Here is a 22,045-nt window from a genome sequence, read left to right on the forward strand (position 1 = left end):
GTTTAATAGATTATTGTTAAAATTAGATGCTTTTGTGTGAATGTTTGTCTGTTTTGGCAGGTCACTGCGTGGTGTGGCTCTCTGACTCTCACAGTTTAAAATTTTGGCTCTTTGTGTCGAACTTGTTCGCCACCCCGAGTTAGAGGCAGGATAATCTTATGGTCCTTATAAAGTACAAAGTACCAGAGGTGGTGACTAGTTAGTGCATTACTTAGGTAACTCCTCTCTGTGGGAGGAAGTTTGTGTCCATGGTAACTAAGCAGAAAGCTTTTTAGTTCTAAATAATAAACTCGCCTGGAATGCTATCCTAGGCTCATTATTACCAGCTATGTTAAATAATAAAAAAGATTAGCATACAGATATATTCTAATAAAGTATGACAAAAGAGCAAACATGAATTCACAGAAGGGTAATACTTAAAATATTTCTGGGGAACAGATAAATATTTTTAAATAAATATTTCAATATTAACTTAAATTTTTTAAATTTCAGTGAATCATTTATCTGTCAAAAAATACTTCAAAGAATAGAATACCAAAATTCAGGTAAGAATAAACCAGGCAGCCTAAGAAGATAAAATGAGTAGTACTCAGGAGTAATGTAGAGAGGAGAATCTGATTGTCAGAAAGTGCACTGAAAAATCAAGAAATGGAACAAGATGAAATGCGCATTGTGGAAAATCTAATGCAGAACGCAAACGGGTTGAAATAAGAAAAATCTAGAAAAATAGAACAAAATAAATGTGGTTAATTGGAATTAAAAATAAATTATATTTCTTTTTGTTTTTTTGGTTTTTCAGGGCACATCCGTTTGATGCTCAGGGGTTACTCCTGACTAAGTGCTCAGAAATTGCCCCTGGCTTGGGGGGACCATGTGGGATACCTGGGGATCAAACCATGGTCCTTCCTTGGCTAGCGCTTGCAAGGCAGACGCTTTACCTCTAGCGCTACCTCACCGGCCCCCAAAATAAATTATATTTCTAATAAACATTGAAAGAACAGAATGTGTTACTTGCCATAACAGCATAAAAATTAAACAATACCACCAGAAAAATAAATTTTGACAAGGGATAAAAGTCAAGTTGACAGACATACCATTACAATATCTGCAGATTTTACTTTTTGTAATGAGAAATATACAAGGCTCAGAGCCCAAATAATAATAATAATAATAATTAAAATAGGGCCAGAGAGTTAGCATAGCAGTAGGGCATTTGCCTTGCATGCAGCTGATTCAGGATGGACGGTGGTTCGAATCCTGGCATCCCATATGGTCCTCCCCCGTCCCCTCCCCAGAGCCTACCAGGAGCAATTTCTGACCTTAGAGCCAGGAGTAAAGTCTGACTGCAGTGTGACCCCAAAACAACAACAACAGCAGAAAATTGAAGTATAAGTGTATTTAACAATAAAAGTGTTCCATTAAAATGTAATCTTATATTCTAAAGGTAATGATGGGGAGAAGAAAACAGAGAAAACACATATACCAATTTTTTATGAAGTAGCTTTATTTACTATTTATTTATTTTTGGTTTTGGGGTCACACCCAGCAGCGCTCAGGGGTTACTCCTGACTCTACACTCAGAAATCACTCCTGACAGCCTCTAGGGACCATATGGGATGCCGGGATTCAAACCATTGTCCTTCTGCATGCAAGGCAAACGCCCTACCTCCATGCTATCTCTCTGGCCCAGAAGTAGCTTTATTTTGTTAGGCAAAATAAAAAAGAGGTTCATTTATTTATTTTTAAATTAAATAAAAATTTTAATTGACCTACTGTGAGAGATATACAGTTACAAAGCTGTCCATGATTGAGTTTCAGCCATATTATGTCCATAACCAGTACACATTTTCCACCATCAATATCACCCGTTCCAACCCTCCACCCTGCTTACCTCTATGACAGACATCCTCACCCTCTCCCTTTTTTTCCTTTTAGACACTGTGGTTTGCAATATTGTTACTGAGGGGTATCACGCATATCACTTTACCCCTTTTCAGCACCCAGTTCTTATCCAGAGTGATCATTTCCAATTTCATGGTCAGAGTGGTCCTTTCTCAGTCCAAACTGCATTCCCCTGCTGTACACACACTCATTTTATTATGGCTCCTAGTAGAAAACTAATGAAAATTATCTAGAGAGTTAGAATTAGACATTCCATCACAGAACTGAGTCAGAAACCCTGTTTAAACATGATCTTCAGTTTTGCCTTTCTGTTATGACTTGTTTTTCTACAAGTTTTATTTAATTATTTCTGCATTAATTTTTTATTGTTTCTACAACAAATTATCTCAAAATTAGTGGCTTAAAACAATGAAAATGTAACCCTTACAGCTCTGAATAATCAAATGAAATGGTATACCTAACTACAGATTCTACCACTCTCCTCCTATAAAATGTAATAGCTGAAGATAGAAAACTCTATTTTGCCATTTTGTTCCTCATTCAGGCCTTGTATCTTTCATGTGAAAAGGCATGAAATCAATATATTAGAGTGCATAAATGAATATGCAAATGAATGAGTAACGTATTATCTTGAGGTTTTCACATTCGAATTCTAATGTAGTTTTCACATTAGGATCACTTAGGGAGTTTTTAAAAGCTTCACTGCCCAGGACCAATTAAACCAGAATCTCTGGTAAGGAAGTCCCAGGGTGTGTGTGTGTGTGTGTGTGTGTGTGTGTGTGTGTGTGTGTGTATGTGTGTGTATAAATATATATACATATATATATATATATATATATATATATATATATATACACCCCTGTATATATATATACCCCTGAGCACAGCCATGTGTGACCCCCCAAAATACAGGGGGTCACACCTGGCTGCGCTCAGAGGTTACTCCTTACTCTACACTCAGAAATATCTCCAGGCAGGCTCAGGCGACCATATGGGATGCCGGGATTCAAACCACCATCCTTCTGCATGCAAGGCAAATGCCCTACCTCCATGCTATCTCTCCGGCCCCAACAGTGTATATTTTAAATTCTCCTGGCAATCCCACTGTACCAGCACAGTGGAAAGAATATGACCAGTTATCCAGTGTGTGTAGAACCAAGGGGTCTTACAGGATATAAAAATTTCAGTGCTAAGCATGGCTATCACCCTACTTAAGAACCACCTATCCAAACTGTCACCTTGCACCATTCTTGAGTGATGTGTTTTCAATTTGCAAAAAGCCAAAACTTATTGCCTTCTTACTTTGATTTGACACTCACCTAATTACATTCAGGCCCTGTAGCTCACACTGACCTCAATGACTGCTTCCTGCTAAGTGTTCATGTTCAGACTTGCACTGCTACCATTGACTTCGGTGACATACCAATACGTGACATACAAATGGCAAAGAAAATAATTACGATATGACAGCAGTAGCCAGTAGAGGAGTAAAGAAATATACAAAGTTACCTTTACAAATGCAACTCCAATAAGCTTTCTGATGTTCTTTTCCTTCAAAATGTTTATGGCCATTTTTGCACTTTCTATTTATCATTTATTTATGTCAGTATGTACTGTCCATTGTCATCTAAAGAGATAAGAAATTAAAACCTTATGGAAGAAACTGAATCAAATCAATTAGTATTGAAATTAGTATTTATCATCCTAAAAACTATTTGATTCACTTTAAGGATGTGGTTTATGCTGACCCCATCATGTGTGGACAGCAGTATTGCAAATAACATTAAAGCATTGAGGATAGTAGAGGACAGTAGATGTCTAGGATTTGTTGCTTCAAAGGGCAACCCCAGTTCCAAGGAATTGACACACCTGGAACTTATTCAAAGCATAGTAAACTCCTATCCCATTTTATCTCCTATCCCATTTTATCTTAATCCCATTATATATGTGTGTGTGTCTATCTATCTATCTATCTATCTATCTATCTATCTATCTATCTATCTATCTATCTATCTATCTATCTATCTATCTATCTAGTCCAGGATGGACTGTGGTTCAAATCCCATATGGTCTCTGGTTCCTGCCAGGAGTGATTTCTGAGCACAAAACCTGAAGTAACCCCTAAGTGCTGCTGGGTGTGACCCAAAAACCAATAATAAAAAAAAAGAATCTCCCAAACACTTCTGGGAATAGAACAGCACTTTCTTAATACATTACTTCAGTTGTGGTCCAACACCACCATCACCACAGGCTCAGTCAGGTAAATGGAATAAAATTTATTGTATTCATTCCATGAATGATAAATGATGTTTGATATGTTTCTGGGTCTGTCAGTTGTCTGCATTTCACTATTAGTGGTGGTAGGAAGCTTGACATACACCAGCCCTTTCCTTGAACAATAAACCTTCCTCAGCGATAGTGACACTCTATAGTGTTTTGGGTTTCCTTTCAATGAAAATAGACACTTTATAATGTAATCTATTACAGAATACTGTGCAACTAATTCTAGAATCTCAAAACTATAGGTTCTGTTATATATATAAGAGAATTCATTTGAAGTCATAAAAATAGTATAGTTTGAGGCCAGAGAGATATCATGGAGGTAGGGCATTTGCCTTGCATGCAGAAAGACAATGGTTCAAATCCTGGCATCCCATATGGTCCCCTGAGCCTACCAGGAGCGATTTCTGAGGTAAAGCCAAGAGTAACCCCTGAGCACTGCCAGGTGTGACCCAAAAAATAAAAATAAAAATAAAAATAAATAGTATAGTTGGTAAAGTGTTTGCTTTTATGCAACCAAACTCTTTTGATTCCTGGCACAGCATAAGGTCCACCAAGCACCATTAGGAGTGACCCCTGAAAAGAGAGCCAGGAATAGCCTCTAAGCACCTCCATCCCATTTACCCAAAATTAATAAAGAAAATAATTTATTTATGGGGCCAAAGAGCACAAAGGGTAGGGCATCTGCCTTGCACACAGTTCATCTGAGTTTGATCCCCAGCATCCCATATGGTCCCCTGAGACTGCCAAGAAAAACTAGTGAAGGAAGAGCAGGGAGTAATGACTGAGCACCACTAGGTATCTCTCCAAAACTAAACAAACAAATAAAAAAACCCCAAAACACCCTTATTTGCTATCCACATTCTGACATAAAGAGACAAACATGGCACACTGCTGCCATGATTTGTAACCAGATGATCCAGAAAACTTGCAAAACACACACCCATGAATAAAGGGTTGTCTTAGAGGACCTACATGTTCTCCAGCTTCAAACTAGAGAACTCAAACTCCCTGAGAGTTTCCTAGAGTCGTTCCCCTGCAAGCTGAATCAATTCTCAGCCTCACCTGCATAGGGTCAGCCTCATACATTTGCATGTATCATACATGTATATGTCAGCATGTATGGAGACCAACTCCGTGCATAGATATATAATCATCTATATTCCATACCTGCATTCTCCAATTCAAGGACACTCACTAGCTAAGAATGGTGAAAGCACTAAAAATTTGACTTATGTAGTGCATTTAAAATTTTAGTCAATGGGATAGTACAGTGATAGTACAGAGGTAAGGTCCTTACTCAGTTCTGGAGTCAAAGGACAAGACCACACAGCTGAAATAGAGTTTAATACTTTAATCCTTTTACCAACAAGGGCCCCACACTGACCAGCCAGGGCCATCTCCCAAAAGAAATGAGTCCCACCCAAGGTCATGAGGAAGATTATATAGGGAACGAATATAGGGAGGTTCCAGCTTTCTGATGATCTTTAAAATGATTGGCTATTGTCTAGGGGTACCTTCTTACTGCTCCCTTGTCCTTCCTTGATAGGTTACCTGGTATTACCAGGTAGATTGAGGTGGTATCTATGGAAAAAGGTTTATAAAGACCTATACCATGTGGTTCTTACAAAATGGCATCTCTCCCTTCTCAGACCAAGAAGCCTGCCATTTGGCCTTTACAACATGGCATCCCTCTTTGTTCAGAAGCCAGGCCCCAACAGTGCTGACCTTGTAAGCACCTAGGATCAAATCCAGATAAGCTGTATACAAAGCAAACATTCTACCTGCTGTACTATCACTCTGCTTGCTCCCTCCTCCAAACATTAATCAATGTTTTGTTGGTGAACTTCCCACCAGTGGAGTTCCCCAGATGCTTGTGTTAAGTGGTGAGAAGAGAGGCAACAGCAGAGAGAAGGTAATCTACTGCTTCCCTCTCTACCCTCTCAGTCTCCTAGGGAATTGCCTGGGAAATCTAGGATAGATTATGTTGAGCCTCTACAAGTCACAGACCTCACATCTCACTAGTTCTGTGGGACAGCCATCTAGCTCTACTGAAGTCTACTTATTCTGCATGGTGTAAGAAATGTTCCCCCACCTGATTTTGTGTGTGTGTGTGTTTCCGGGGGTAGTGGTCCATGGAGTCCAGTTGTAGTACATAATTGCTCTTTGCAAGAAAAAAGAGCCCTAATTTTCCCAGGCTTTTCAGGTCACCTTTCCCACACAGAAAAAATTTCGGGAAACAATAGTGAAAAAAAACCAGTGCATTAGAAGAAAAAAAAAGAAAGTAAAGGGAGGGAAAGAGAATGGTTGGTTATTTGGATACATGTTCAAGAGAGAATAGGATTTATTCAAAATAAGTATTGATATGTTATATATATATATATTTCTTAGTATTAATATTTTTCATAGCCTCCTTTGTCCCAAATTCTTGAAGTTTTGAAGGTGGTCAATTCTAGGGTTCCAGTCATAGCCTTTGTCCACCCATTCCTGGCATCTCTCCAGGGGTCTGGAATTCTGCATCTCAATGGTTTTCCAAGCTCCTGAAATGGGTTCTTTGTCTTTATGTCCACCATGCCTTCAGGCTGGTTTAAATTTCAATTTGGTTTCTCCCATATACATTACCCCCAATCTACTTGCCTACGATAAATGTGTTCATTTAAATTAATATCTATTACTTTTGTTTTAAATAACTGAATGTGAATAGCCCAGATCTAAAGATAAGGACTGGAGAACTGAAACCATTGAATGTCTGTTGACTATACTTTGATTAGCAAGACTAAAGCAGCTGGCTCTGCTTTTTCTGAAAGAGTTTAAAAGGTAGTTTGAGAGCAAGTTAAAGTAGCTTAGGGTTTGTTTCATGCTTGGAGCCAAACAAACTCGTCTCTGTAGGTACTATCCTCATGAATACAGTGAAACCTAGAAAGCTGTGATTGTCCATTAAAAACAATGTGCGTTGAGAGCCATATTTTCAGTCTTTCATGTATGCACAAACTATTTTGATAATTGTTAAACCACAGATTTTCATTTAGTAGATTTGGGGTGGGACCTAAGGTTCTGCATTTCTCTCTAACCAGTTCCTATAAGCTACTGTTGCTACACGGGCCACTCTTGGACCAGCATGATGCTGGAGCAACCAATTACACTTGGCTCCCTTCTTCTACCCTGGACCTGACAGTGGAGAAAATCTTGTTTGTCTAACTTGTTTGCACGTGCTGTTGGCATATACTGGGTTGAGCCCAGGAACACGGCTAAATATCCTGCACTTAGGTCCAGGATATCCCCTATAAAAACAAATTATCTTGCCCAAAATATCAGTAGCACTGAGTTGGAGTATTCCTGCTGTAGGCTGGCATGACATTTTAGGGAGAGATTGATTGACAGATGGATGGAGTGGATCTTGATGATTGTTTTCTCTCTCTTACTTGTCTACACACAGGAGCCAATGCCTCAGCCCCAGATCAACTGAGCTTAGCTTTAGCCTGGAACAGAGTGGACATCGCCCGCAGCCAGATCTTTATTTATGGGCAACAATGGCCGGTAGAGTATACTGTCATCATCCCTGAAAAGCCCGCCAGCTAGGACGTTGATATTCATTTAAGGAAGTTCGGAGAGTGCCTGGGGGAAACCATTGATGCTCTTTAGGATGTTAATGTGCCTTTGTAGCATTTCCTGTCTCCTTCTCTACTTAGGAAAACACTGCCACCTGATGGTGAACACGACAAAGTACAAATGTGCACAAATGCAGATTTTCCAAAAATTCTTATCACTGGCATATTTTCAAATGCCAGTTACATTTTTAAATCTCAACAAATAACAAAAACAGATATTAATTTCACTTAAGGTGGAGTAAAAAGAATTTATGGTTGTCATTAAGGAAGGCAAAGACTTTCAAGCAACAGTATCCCAAAGCTTCGTGCACCCACCCTGCCCCCACCTGCAGTGTTAGCAGGTTTCCGCATACAGGTGCCATCTGGTCCAGTGGCTTAGTACAGGTCCTCCCCACTCCTATGAACACCACAGAGGGAACAAAGGCTTTATATAATTGTTCTTGGTTTGTTTCCCTCAATTGACTCAACTGAAAATAAAAACTTGAAAATTTGGCTTTTGGGTTGTACATGATGGTGTTCCAGGAGGCAAAGGCAGCCTGGTGTCTCTATGTCTGAAATAGCTGAAGATCCTTCTAGTTATTCTCAACCTTTCTCTGCCTGGAGTAAGCTTCAGTCTAGGATAGAGCCTCTGTTTTCATTTATTGCAAGTGGGATCGTTGCTAGTGTAAAAAGATTTCTCAAGTCATCTGAACATTGGGAATATTTTGTGGGGACATTTAAATAAAAATTCTAGCTAGTGACAAATCTAAGAAAAAAAAGGAATTTTTTTTTATCTTTTAGGTAATGATATTCTTTCACTTTCCATCACAACAGTTCCAACATGGGAGCACAACATTTACTTAGGTCCTTTAGTCTGTTCACTTGCATGTTCTTTCTTAATCAACCAGAAGCTTAATTAAGACACAAAGAAGATTAAAATAAAAACAGAAAGCCACCCTCTTTAGCACACACATGATGTTGCTGAAGATAAGAAGTCTATAAAACTGTCAGTGTCTCAGGATCCAGAATATAATGAAAGACTCAGGGATAAAATGGTTTTTAGAACTAGCCATTCTTGAGTTCTACATGCAAAGACAAGCCCCAAAACACTGAAGAGATGGCGGTGGTTCCCATAGAGGAGCAGGAAACAGTCTTGCTAGCATCTCTTTGATATGCTAAAGAATTACTAGATGTCAAGGGCACTACCTTGAAGCTTTTCAGGTGAACACCAAATATCTGCATTCTCAGAAACTATGACAAACTAACGGGAACTTAATTTGCAGGTGGGTTCTCTGGAACAAGCCATGTTGGATGCCCTAGTACTGGACAGAGTGGATTTTGTGAAATTACTCATAGAGAATGGAGTAAGCATGCACCGTTTTCTCACCATCTCCAGACTAGAAGAATTGTACAATACGGTAGGACCAACCTAAGGCGTTTTCTATTTTCTCAACACCTTTTGTTTTACTTTCTCCTGCCTCCCACATGTGTGAGTCTCTTCCCTCCTTTCCAAATGCATGAACTATTGTCCACAAATGCACCTTTAGATCTGTGTAACTTACAGACACCAAGTTACCAGGATTCCACTTGTTTTAACTGCTCAGTTGTCAGCATCTAAGACAGATAGTTACATAAACATCAAAAAATCGGAACTGGGCCAGAGCAATAATAGGGTATTTGCCTTGCAGTGATTGGCCTGGGTTTAATTACTGGGGACCCATATGGTTCCTGAGTCCACCAGGAATGACCCTTGTGTGAAGAGCTAAAAATAAACCCTAAGTACTGCTGTATATGGCCCCAAACCAAAAAACAAAGTAATGTTTAATTCTTACTTAAAACCACAAAGCTCTAGAATTCAGGACATAATTTATTCTGTAAGTTCAAAGTGTATTTGAGGTAGTTACTGGAGAAGGACTGACAACTCTCAGCTTTAGAGTTTGGTTAAATATATCCTATCCTTAAAATGTTAAAATTCCTTCCTTTCCAGATACAATGGAGTAAAATGTTGAATATCTCTTATTTGGTATATTCTTCAAGAGACTTTTTTTGGTAATAATTTAATGTATTCATGAAGGATAAAAAGTAATCATAAGGAAAACTACTATAATGAAACCTTTGAATGTATTCAGTACATTAAGTACGTAGACAATAAAACCCAATGATGTTTATGGAGTAGATAGTATTTCTTCCAGTACACAGATGAGAAAACTGAGACTAAGAGCTGCACCCATATTTTCAAGATCACAAAATCTTGAAGTACAGAAAAAAGCTAGTACTGACATAACCCTGAGCTATGTCTCAGAGCTTATTTGTTTTATTTGAAACCATGCTTCTCTATCCTTTCACTTGGGGCACTAATGAGACACAGTCTGCTGGTGGCAGGTGGCAAGTGGCCTCACCCCAGCTGGCTCATTACCACCGCCCAAAGTAGAAAACGAGTTAGCAGAAAAGCTCCAGGTTTCTGGTTTTGCATCAGAGTTTTTCTTGGCTCAGCTTTCCTGACTTTCAGTAAGAATAATGGACAAAAATAATGAAGCAGAAAACTCCAGCTCCATTCCCCAATAATGATCAATGTTGACTGGTTCCCCATGAAAAACAAAACAACTTTGAGAGAGCTCACGAATCCACTCTGGAAATTCCAGGAATTAAAGAACAAAATAAAACGTCAGAATAACCACATGAAAGAGGAGGTGACCATGTTTATTTTACCTGCTCAGTGTCAAGAGAAAACTCCCAGCTAGAAAAAAAAAGCATGTGAGTGTCAAGATTTCCCAGCCTGTGGAGGACGCCATGCAAGGATGCAATTCCATTTCTCACTCCACACAGAAATGGGCAAAGTTGATACGTTTAGAGACAACCAGGAACAAAGAAAATCAAGGGCCAATAGTATAAGCTATCCTGTGAGAACAATCAGTTTCTAGTGTTTTGCAGAGGAATCCAGCAAGTTTTTCCAGTAAGAATTCCATAGCATCCTGGGCCATTTGAAGATTTCACCAGAGTTAAACCTACACATATTTGCATTTGCAGATGGAACTTAGCTGAGTACCTATCCCACTCACTCCCTTACTTGTGGTGGAGTGAACCAACATTTCTACAAAGTGAAACTGCAATATGCCAGTACAATATGCAAGTACAATATGCCACTCTCTTCTCCCATTGTCTCTCCCACAGACTGACCATTAACGTCCTATATGCATCCAGCTATAGCATCTTCTGCTATACACTTGCCTGCTGTCAATTTGTCACACACCTATAGTTTCCATGCTCTGTGCCTTTGCCAAAATGTTGGAACCAGAGAATGCATGCTCAGAGTCCAAGCCACATCTCAGAATGGCCCTTTCTCCTACTACTGACCTGTACCACAGGGCTGACATATAGCATGTAGAAGATATTTTTAGGTTGTGCAGCAACACATTCCGTGCTAGACTCCTGATACATGCTTGTTTGGCAATTGATCCCATTGTTGTATATCTTTGGCAAGATCCTGCCTGTAGCTATGGGAATGTGTATCAATAGTCAAGGCCCCAAAGCAACTTCTGAAGTAGCTCCAGTCCTGTCTCATGCCACTAGCCTATGGAATAGGGCTTGCTGGTCTGACTCCTATCACTAAACTCTAGAACTGTGCACCTGTCTGAAAAGAATGCAAACCAAGAATCAGGGTTTCTGCAGTTGCCAGGTGACTACACCTGGCCTCTGTCACTATGTGTGTGTATTTGCAATCAGTCCCTATCATCCTGCAGATACTTGTAACTCTTTTCCATTTCTCAGTGTGAATATTGCATCAACTCTGATGTCTGTTTTGGACCCTAGTCATTGGACCTGGAAATACTGAGGTCCCAAACAGCTCTTGTATACACTGACGAAATGAAACAGTTCTTACCAAGAATCATGAAATTTAAATGCTGTCGATCTACTCAACTAACTGTCAAGACATCTTGCCTTAGACAGACTCAGACTCCACACACCTTACACTTAATGTCTTGCACACCTAGAGCTAGGGTCATAGTACATTTCAGTTTGCTCGCAGCTTTGTGAAGCTTTCCTTAATTTGCAAGTTCATAGTCTGAAATGGGAAATGGCTACTTCAAATTTGTAAACACTTATGGAAGGCTACAGATACTTCCTTCAGTGAGGGGATCATGATACCCAAAGAGCACAGTGAACTCCTAGGAAGTGACATTAAAGAAATTGAGGATCATGAATTTCTCAATAAAGAATTAAAAATAGTTGTGTTAAAGATACTCTGTTACTACTGCAAGCTAATACAAATCAAGAATTTTTATCTCTGGGAATTTTTCATAAATTTTTGTTTATTTTGGATCATACTCAGTGGTGCTCAAGACTTACTCCTGGTGCTCAGGGATGACTCCTGGCAGAAATCAGGATACCTGGAGCTGAACTGGAGCTCAGTACATGCAATGCAAGTGTACCTTCTCTCTGGCCCTGAGTATTTTTTTTTAGAATTTTTGAAGATAAAGAAAAAATGCAATGACTGAAATAAAAAGTTCAATAGAGGATTCTAAAGAAAAACAGACCAAGTAAAGGAAAAAATCCCTATGCTTGGACAAAGATCATTTCAAGTTAGAGAATAAAAGGGATGAATCAGAGAAAATAAAGAATATCCATGGAACTTATGGGACATATGAAGATAAACAGTCTGTTCAAGATTAAAATTACTTAAAAATTAAGTAAGAAAGAGGATGAATCTTTAATGATTGAGAGCATGCCAAACCGGGGGAGAGACTTAAGCATCCAAGTTCATAAAACTAGAATTAACTCCAAATTTGAATTCCCTCCAAAAAAGTTTCTAAGATAATTTATCTTAAATTGTCTAAAGTTAAGACAAACTGAGAATTTCTAAAACAGGAGAAGAAAAAAATTTCTTATTTTTAGTAGAAATCTTGCAGGCAGAATAGTGTGAAGAAGTATGTTTGAAATACTAAAAGAAAAGAATAGGCAACCAAAAAAATTTGAGGCTGCAAAATTGTCCTTTTTAAATGAGGATAAGGAGGCTGGAGCAATAGCACTTGAGGAGTGTTTACCTTGCATGCAGCTGACCTGGGTTCAATCTCCAGCATACCGTATGGTCCCATGAGCCTACCAGGAGTGATTTCTGAGCACAGAGCCAGAAGTAACCACCGAGTGCCACTGGGTGTGGCCCAAATTATCATCATCATCATCATCATCATTACCATCATCATCATCAAATGAAGGTAAGATACAGAGTTTCCAAAAGAACAAAATTTGGAAGGACTGATCACCATTAAACATTTTTTTTACAATAAGTGCTTGAAGCAGGTCTTCAAGTTGAAATGGAAAGATGCAAATGAGTAACATGAAAATAACAAAACACACAGGCGAAGGTAAGTAAAGAGAGTTAGATTTAAAATTCTCTAATGCTGTATACGTTGTGGTCATCTCTTAAATTTACCACACACATTCAGAGATCAAAGGGCTATTTTTATTCTTTTATCTTCGTGGGGATTCAGAATGGAGTTTTGTGTCACACCTGGCTGTACTCAGAGTTTGCTCAAGGCTTTGTGCTCAAGGATTATTCCTGGCAGGTCTCAAGTGACCATATGGCATCCAGGGGTCAAATCTGGATTAGCCACATGTGAAACAAGCACCCTATCTGCTGTGCTATCACCCTGGTCCAAGTATTTTTAAAAAGTTTCTTCCCTTCCAAATGTTATAGTGAGATCTGGATACCACACACTCTTTCTTGTAATGCTCACGCACTCTAATAGCCATTCTTTTCCGGGCCATACACTCGAGTTGTGTCCATGTACACATTAGTTGCAGTGTCTGCTAGGGGTCACATATTAGTGGTGGCACTTGCATCTTTTGGTTTCAGTATTTTCAAGGAGGTACACACAGGTTTGAGGGGCCATACACTTTAATGTAGTATTATTATCAGTATTGCACACTTTCTTCTATAGTTTTGGTGCCCATAAACAGTTGGTTGCAAAGTGCTGTAAATCATATACTTTGCCATATATCATGAACACTACTGACAAAATCTCACTCTGTATGTGGGAAGGTGGTAGGATTCCAACTTGAAAATTTATAACTACAAGGTTGGATGAAACTCTACCAATGGCTATCAATCTGATTATTCTACATCTGGGGTCACTCTGTCATTGGGCTTCCAGTTATGTAGTAAAAGACTCAGTGTAAATAGTAACATGAAAAACAAGAATGGAAAGACTTCAGTAAAATGGTAGTGTGTACTGTGGATGTAATCAAAGTTAAGATGTTATTAGCTTAGACATATAACTGTAAGTTTCAACCTATATAGTTTTATGTCTGTGAGCAGGGAAGATACTACTGGACAAAGGAAACTGCCTGTCTGTGCTGACCTCAGTTTGATTCCTGATACTTCCCCTAAGTATCCCTAAGAGTGACTCCTGGGCAGAAAGCCAGGAATAAATCCTGAGCACTTCTGGGTAAGACCCAATAACCTCTAAAGAAAATATTTACTTCCAGTAAGCATCAGGGTAGCCATAATACAAAAAGTTGAGGTAGATTCACAAAAGATAATAAGAGTTAAAATATACCACTACAGAAAAATCATTTCACAAAAGACAAAACATAAGTTAAAAAAAAGAAACTAAGGAATAATTCTGACTTCTAAAAAAGAGTTAGAATGGAGAGAGTAGCCTCAAGTTCATTTTACAAGAGCAGCACTAACCAAATATTAATATTATATAGGAAAACTTCAGAAAAAGAAAACAACCTGTCAATTACTGATAAATATAGATCCAAAATTTCTCAACAAAATCCTAACAAATTTAAGCCAACAGCATATTGAAGTGAGCACTGTGTGAATTATACAACACAGTGGGCGACCCCTACAAGCTCAACAGCCAAACTGTACATAGGTACTTCAAATTATGTAGTAGTATTCCACAGTGAGTACTACTACCAAGAATCAGAGAGAGTATTGTAGTGAAGTGTAAGTGTGAAGCCCCTTCCTAGTCATTGAAACAACGAGGAGGGAAGGGAAGTGGGGAGTATCCACTCATTTATTACTACCGATTGTGAGACTGGACATAACCTCAGTAATAAAAACTAAAGTTCGTTGAGTGCCACTTCCTAATTAATAGCTAAATAGACATTTCATCCCTTTGGTCTTCACAACATTGTTTGAGAAGTGGTAAATTTGTTCCCAGGTGAGAGATAAAATTGAGTCTTATCACTTGCCTATGGTCTCAGCTGCTCAGCAGCAGAACCAAGTTGGTGCCAAGCATTCTCACCTTGACATCCACATGTCCATCTTCGCACAGGACTCCATTCTCTCCACTCACATCTACATGAATGATGGGGCTCAAAGCTTAAATGTGTTCCAATAGGACTAAAAAATTTTTTTGACCAGTACTATTTAAGATCAGTCACCAGACTTAACAAACAAAATCAGGATGTTCAGATCAACAGCATGCAATATTTTTAGTATAAGTATGCCCGTACATTGCCTGGGTTAAACTTATCTCACAAATGTGTCTAGAAATTCACATTTAGTGAATTCTATCTAGAATTCATATTCTTGACGCACAGAAGAAATATTATGTAGCCCTGCACAGAAAATATTTGCTGCTTTGGATTATATCTTGCTCATTATTTATAGTCATCAAATTGCAACTGGCAACATACCAATGCACAGTCTTTGTGTGGTCAATTGGCCCTTTCATCTCTCTGGCTGCAAAAGTAGCCCCTGAAATAATGTGTTGATAGAACTAGCACAGAACTGGTGGCCTGCTTCACAAAAGCTGAACCTAAAATCACCAGTGCTTTGCCCTAGGAACCAACCACCTCCACCCCAAATCTGCCAGTGTATTTATTCAGAAAAAAAAGATAGAGACAACTGAGCAACTAGAACAAGGTTCATCTTAACAAATATCCCTCCCATGGCCAACACCCTTCCTTTCCGATCCTTCTTGCGTGTTCAGGAGAGTCCCTGACTAGCAAAACCTTTTGATTCTTCTTTATTGTTTTCAGAGACATGGGCCCTCAAATACATTGTACCACTTGGTGAGGGACGTCAAAAAGGTAAGCACCCTCTCGACTGCAGGTCGGAGGCCCAGTGTGGACCTGCTTGCTGTAATTAGAAAAATGCCTCTATTTGCATGAGCTGCTGGAATTCTCTTGCCCCTGCCCGCCACCACACCCTTCTCATTCCAGGACACAGTGCACATGTGCGTGCGTGTGCGCGTGCGTGTGTGTGCCTTCTAACTCAGACATCTGCTTATAATGCAGCTGCGATTTGATCTCCAGTCTCTGTGGTTTTTAATGCTTTGGTTGGACATAATGCTTTTGGATAGTGAATCTCTAGGCTTTTCACCATGCCATGTGAATTTATGCTATTACCTGTAGTTTCATATGCATTTCACTGATTGGAGAGCTGGTTTCCATGCTGCCTGCCTGACCATAAGAAATCTCTTCATTTCTAACTCCTGATGGCATGTGCCCCCGGCACGTTCAGCATTAGAGAATGTAGTGAGCATCGCTCAAAATGTCTCAGAGCAGCAGGAACAAAGACACTCTGAATTCCTTACCGCTGACACATTCAGTATATTTGAACACGTCTATCATCTAATTTGTTGGGATGAGGGAGGGTAGAAAGTGTCAGTAGGTTTGGATCAAGTAGAATTCTTTCTACATCAAGAGGTTGAAATGCCAGGAGCAAATGTAATTAGGACATTGTTAGTGAAGATCAAATATTAGAGCTCAGCTTCTAGAAATTCGAGTTATTATTATATAGTCTCTTGGAGTGGAAGAGAAGAGAGGCACAAGAAAGTAGTTGTTTCATTTCAGCCACATGCCTATATCTTTGCTGTATAAAATCACTTTCAGAGACAATTTGGGACAGACCCTTCTCAGCATCTCCAGAAAATGATGTTTTATTCCAAAGGACAAAGCAAAAGGGAACTTCTGCCACCCCATATGCAAGTTTATCTACCAACCACTTTATAACAATTTTTACCCAAATCCACAGTCAACTAGATAAGAAACGAGAGCCTTGGACATTTCTCTATCAAAAGTGACTCTCAGTGGTCTGTGGCCACTTTTTTTTTTTTTTTTGGGCCACACCCAGTAATGCTCAGGGGCTACTCCTGGCTATGTGCTCAGAAGTTGCTCCTGGCTTGGGGGACCATATGGGACACCGGGGGATCGAACCGCGGTCCGTCCAAGGCTAGCGCAGGCAAGGCAGGCACCTTACCTTTAGCGCCACCGCCCGTAATACAAGAGGTAAGGTACATCCCTTGTATGTCATAGACCCAGATTCAACTCTTGGCACTGCAAATTGTGCCCTGTGCAAAAATAAAGTATGACAAAGCAAGCAAGCTTTCTGGGACTGCTTATAGTAAAACTATTATGCAGTTGGACATGGGTTACCAAGTCCCAGTGTTATCTAAAAATGAAAGAAAGTCGATTTCTTTTGATCTTGAAAAGTTTGCTTTCTCTTTCACATGGCAGTGATGAAAGTCTCATCTGAAATGAGTAGTGGAGTTGGATGTTTTTTTAGTGCAAGGGAAAGAAATTTGGCAAAATCTCTAACCCAACCGACAGCTGTTTTATCAAGATTGCATCTTCACTTAGTCTGCTCTAATCCCCACTGCAAGTATACCTGCCCTCATCAAATCCATTTCTCTGGCCCTCAGGTCTTCCAGTTTTGCTTCATTCACTCTGGTTACAAATGACTTAAGGAGTAATTAGGGAGAAATATTTTGGAAAATCAAAAGAGTACACAACCCACATATATTCTTTGCTAATAAATTTGTTGCTTATGTTCAATAAAAATGTTTTCAACTTTTTTAAAAATAATAAAATGATTTCCTCCCCATCACTGCTAGCTAGTGAGTATCCCTGCAGGGACCAGATTGTTTTCTGAGGGGACAGCTTTGCCTGTTTCTCAGAGTTTGGTTAACTCTTCACCTTTATTACCCAGACACGTAGTCTGGTTTTCAAAGGAATTTTATAGATAGGTTTCCTGGACAATATGTGCTTCAAACTCTTCCGATTTTGTTTTCTTTCTCATAGGACTCTACTTTGCAAAGCAATTTTCTCTTTTCTGAAATGTCACACCACTCTTACATGGACACATCTTTTGCATTAGAAACTCTGGAGGATAGTTTTTTTTTTAACAATTTCAGTAAAGATGTACATTATAAAAAAATAACAGAAAGAAAACAATGATGAGAAATTGGGAGGAAGGAATATTAGTTAGGAGCCATTCAAGCTATTCAAGGACCACATTCAAGTGTGATCCAAATGCTGGAAAAGAATATTGTTATAGAAATATTAATTTACTTCTTTTTTTAATAACTAAAAAAATAACAACAAATCACCCAGAATTATATATTGAAATATCTTAGCAATAATTTATTTATTCCCTGAGAAGAATCAGGTGAAAAAAAAAGAAACCTGCCTTCCTTACTGTCCTTGAAGAGAAATAAGAGAAAATCCAAATGTTGGGGGCTAGAGCAGTGGTGCTAGTGGTAGTGCCTTGCATGCACTAACTTAGGACAGACCACTGTTTGATCCTCCAATGTCCCATATGGTCCCCCAAGCCAGAAGCGATTTCTGAGTGCATATCCAAGAGTAAGCCCTGAGCAATACCGGTTGTGGTCCCAAAACAAAACAAAACAAAAAAAAGCTAACATTTTATGAGTAAACTGTAAGGAAAGAATAACAGTATTGGGCCAGTGTGATAGCGCAGCAGTAGGGCTTTTGCCTTGCATGCAGCTGACCCAGGACAGACCTGGGTGGTCTCCCTAGCCAGGAGCAATTTCTGAGTGCATAGTCAGGAATAACCCCTGGGTGTCATGAGCGTGGCCCCAAAACAAACAAACAAAAAAGAATAATAGTATCATGATCCAGCCAGAGTGAGTACAGTACAGTGAGTAGGGCAGTTATTTTGCACATGGCCATCCCAGGTTTGATCCCAGCACCACAAGAATGAACTCTGAGCTTGAGTAAACCCTGAAAACCACTGGGTATGGCTCAAAACCAAAGCAATCAAACCAAAAAAAGAAGATACTGGCAGATCCTGAAAGCCAGAGTACAGTTAGTCAGTTCTTGTTATATAACAAATGAAGATAATTGAAAATAAGAGATTTCTGCCATTTTAGGTTTTTTTTTTTTTTGGTTGTCAATAAAAGAAAATTAAACTCCCTTCCTCAAATTTCCAGCATTTTAGACCAATCCGATATACAAAGCCTACAAAATCTAGATTTAAGATGCCAAAAAAATCTTGAATAGTTAAGTAATTTCACAATTGGGGAAAATAATTAGTAAGCGTTTCGTGCTTTACAAAGCAAGGACCATATGTACATATTAATTGCTTGAATCTGTGACAAAAATTAATCAGTAAATTATAAACTCTGATACAAACTGCTATTTATGAGTCAGGAACAAAATCCTGGACTTGAAATAATGTTTGATCATGTGTCTGTAATATTAAATATAAATAATGCTTGTGAACCCAGGGAATACATTTAGGATTATTAGACCATGGATAAGTAATGAACTTGACAACTTCAAAGCCAACTAATCTTTGAACCCTATAGAATTGCAGGTAGAGGATCAGTCCTACACGAGTTTCAGAATCTCAAATTATTCATTTCTAGGGAACAATTAAGGAACAATGAGGCAAAAGTGTTGCTATTCAGCATCTGTGAAAAATTGAACTTGATATAAACCAATTCAATTCCCTGAACTGTTGTCATGCATAAATCCATGGTCTGCATCAGTGCTCTCATATGAAACCAGAGTGGCCCACGTTCGTCTGCTTCTCTGTGAAATCTAACTGCCTTTACAGTAGCTAACTGTCTGCTCAATTTGTGCCTCTATATGTTTTTAAATAGAAGTTGTGATTTCTTAAATTCAATGTTCTAATCCCTCAGATTATCTTTCCTCTTTCTCCCTAGCATAGGCGATTTATATTTGAATATGATATAGAAAGAGTAGTGAAATATAATAATTTTAAATTTATATGTGAATCAAGACCCAAAACTTTGCAGGATGAAGAAAAAGAGCATTTCAGATATATTTAGGGGGTAAAGAAAGGATATCTTCATAATTTATCTGGTAACTTAATGCAAATTTGCTAAAGCATTTTTATTTTTAATCTTGATTGCCCAATCTATTTGCATACCAAACATTGGGAGCAATGTCCTTAGATTTCATGAATTTTGAAGAAAGAACCTTTACTCTTTTCTCCCTCTAGAAGCCAGACAACCAAGGATCGTCAACTACCCTACTTATATCAGAAGGAAATAGTCTTGTTCTGAAATGTTATTAAGTGTTTTCAAGAAAACAAGCTTTAATTTGATTCTGATATCATAAGCTATATCGGAAAAAGCCAGGATTCCTTTTAGAAAGCTGTTTTATTAAGTGAATTTAAACTAGTCCTTTTACTAAAAAAAAACAAACAAACAAAAAAAAAAACCTCCTGGACTAAAAGACAATCTGGGCTAAATTTTTGTTGTAGTGTAGTAGCTCAGAGCATAGGAAAACAATTAAGGTGTTTTCGAGTTATCTTATTATACCTAGCCACGGGACCAAGACTCTCTATTTAATTCTGTGAATCAAATGGAATCACGTGGCTCATCATGCATTATTAAGGCATGAAATAGAAAATAATTGAACAATTATCTGAGACTTTTATACCAATTACTGGCATAATTACAAGGCAGAGCAGCAAGCGCAGTAAGAGTGGCTACTAGAGTAAGGATTACCCTAGTGATTACTTGTTTGTTCACTTCTTCTTTGAAAAGGACCAAGAGGGGAAGACTCCTCCATAAGGGATTGATATTACCTGTTGGTGGAGCAGTGCCATCATTAGCTCTGCTTTTTGAGAGCAACTGACAGGCTGCTGAGCCTGTCCTTGTTCTTAAATCCCCCAGCACCCTAACCAATGTCCAGGAGTTTTTGAGAAATTCTATCCACCCTGGAAGGTCTGGGGTGGGGTCTTTCTCCAGTGATTCAAGCAGAGACATAAGACATCTGAGATTGTAGGAAAATCTGTAACCAAAAATCTCCTTTCAATGTGTTCACTGAGCACCAAAAGAATGCAAAGAATCAATTCAGAGTTACTTGGGGAGCAGTGAGAGCAGTGGGAGGAGTGAGACCCAGGTCCTATCCCGTTAAGCTTCTCTGTACCGCTGGAAGCCTGCGGGTCCCCATGGTGTCCCCACTGCTCAGCATCTCCAACAGCTCCAGGCTCACAATGCTCTGTCATCCAGGCCAGAGGTTACCCAGAGTGACTGCAAGCTCATTTATTCTTCTCTCCATTCCTTCCAGTAAAAGTTCTAAAGCTAATTCTCCTTCATTCCTCTCTCCCAAACATCTCTTGAAGGAATGAGGCACAATCAGTCTTACAGGCTAAAATAAAACATATGATAAAGTTAGAGTTAGCTTTGCCTTCTATGGCAACCACTTCAATAAGCATATCCAACTCTCACTTTGGCCTCAAATCCCCCAGTCCCCTTGATTCCCCTCCTATTCTCCACATCTGTTCAGGCAGGTAAGAGCAGGTGAGGAAAGAACATTAGATGAATGTCGCCCTCTCGTGGTCAAATAAAATGTAGGCCAGTTCCTTTCAAGTATTTGAGTAAAATTTGGTGTGACAAAACAAACAAACAAACAAACAAAACACACACCACACATACACACACCACAACACAATGCACACATAGAAAAGTCCTAGATCCCTTTTCCTGGCATATCATATTTGAATGATTCAAATATGAATCATTCTCAATAAGCAAGTTCTAAAAAAAAAAAGGTCTCTAGTATATAAGAAAATTCCAGGATAAGTACGGTGTTCCGGTTAGTTTTCTACAAATAAAAAGCCATCAGAAAAGTAAAGGCAGGTGCCGGAGTGGTGACGCAAGCAGCAGGGCATTGCCTTGCACGCGCTAACCTAGGACGGTCTGCGGTTTGATCCCCAGGCATCCCATATGTCCCCCAAGCCAGGGAAGATTTCTGAGCACATAGCCAGGAGTTACCACTGAGCCTCACCAGGTGTGGCCCAAAACAAAACAAAACAAAAAGAAAAAAAAAAAAAAAGAAAGAAAAGTAAAGGCAAAATAGCTAGAATGAGGATGATAAAGTAGAAATAAAAAAGAAATATTATTTCAGGCAAGGCTAATTTCCCATAGTGGGAGAGAGAGATGGTCCTACCACACAGATCACAGATGACTGCATTAGTGCTTCTCAGGAAACTCAGAGTTGATAGGTTTAAAATGCTTTGCATGAAGTTCAATCCAAGAGAT

The 22,045-nt window shown here is 39.0% G+C and overlaps 1 protein-coding gene across 1 annotated transcript in view; it reads left to right on the top strand.

Moving 5' to 3' along the window:
* TRPM3 (transient receptor potential cation channel subfamily M member 3) overlaps window positions 1-22,045 on the top strand; it is a 621,182-nt gene that overhangs the window by 469,483 nt on the left and 129,654 nt on the right. Inside the window, 3 exon segments of the mRNA XM_049770922.1 lie at window positions 7,619-7,719; window positions 9,053-9,187; window positions 15,765-15,815. Coding sequence (XP_049626879.1) covers window positions 7,619-7,719; window positions 9,053-9,187; window positions 15,765-15,815 — 287 coding nt within the window.

Source organism: Suncus etruscus, chromosome 3 (assembly GCF_024139225.1).
Source record: "Suncus etruscus isolate mSunEtr1 chromosome 3, mSunEtr1.pri.cur, whole genome shotgun sequence".
NCBI classification, from domain to species: Eukaryota; Metazoa; Chordata; class Mammalia; order Eulipotyphla; family Soricidae; genus Suncus; species Suncus etruscus.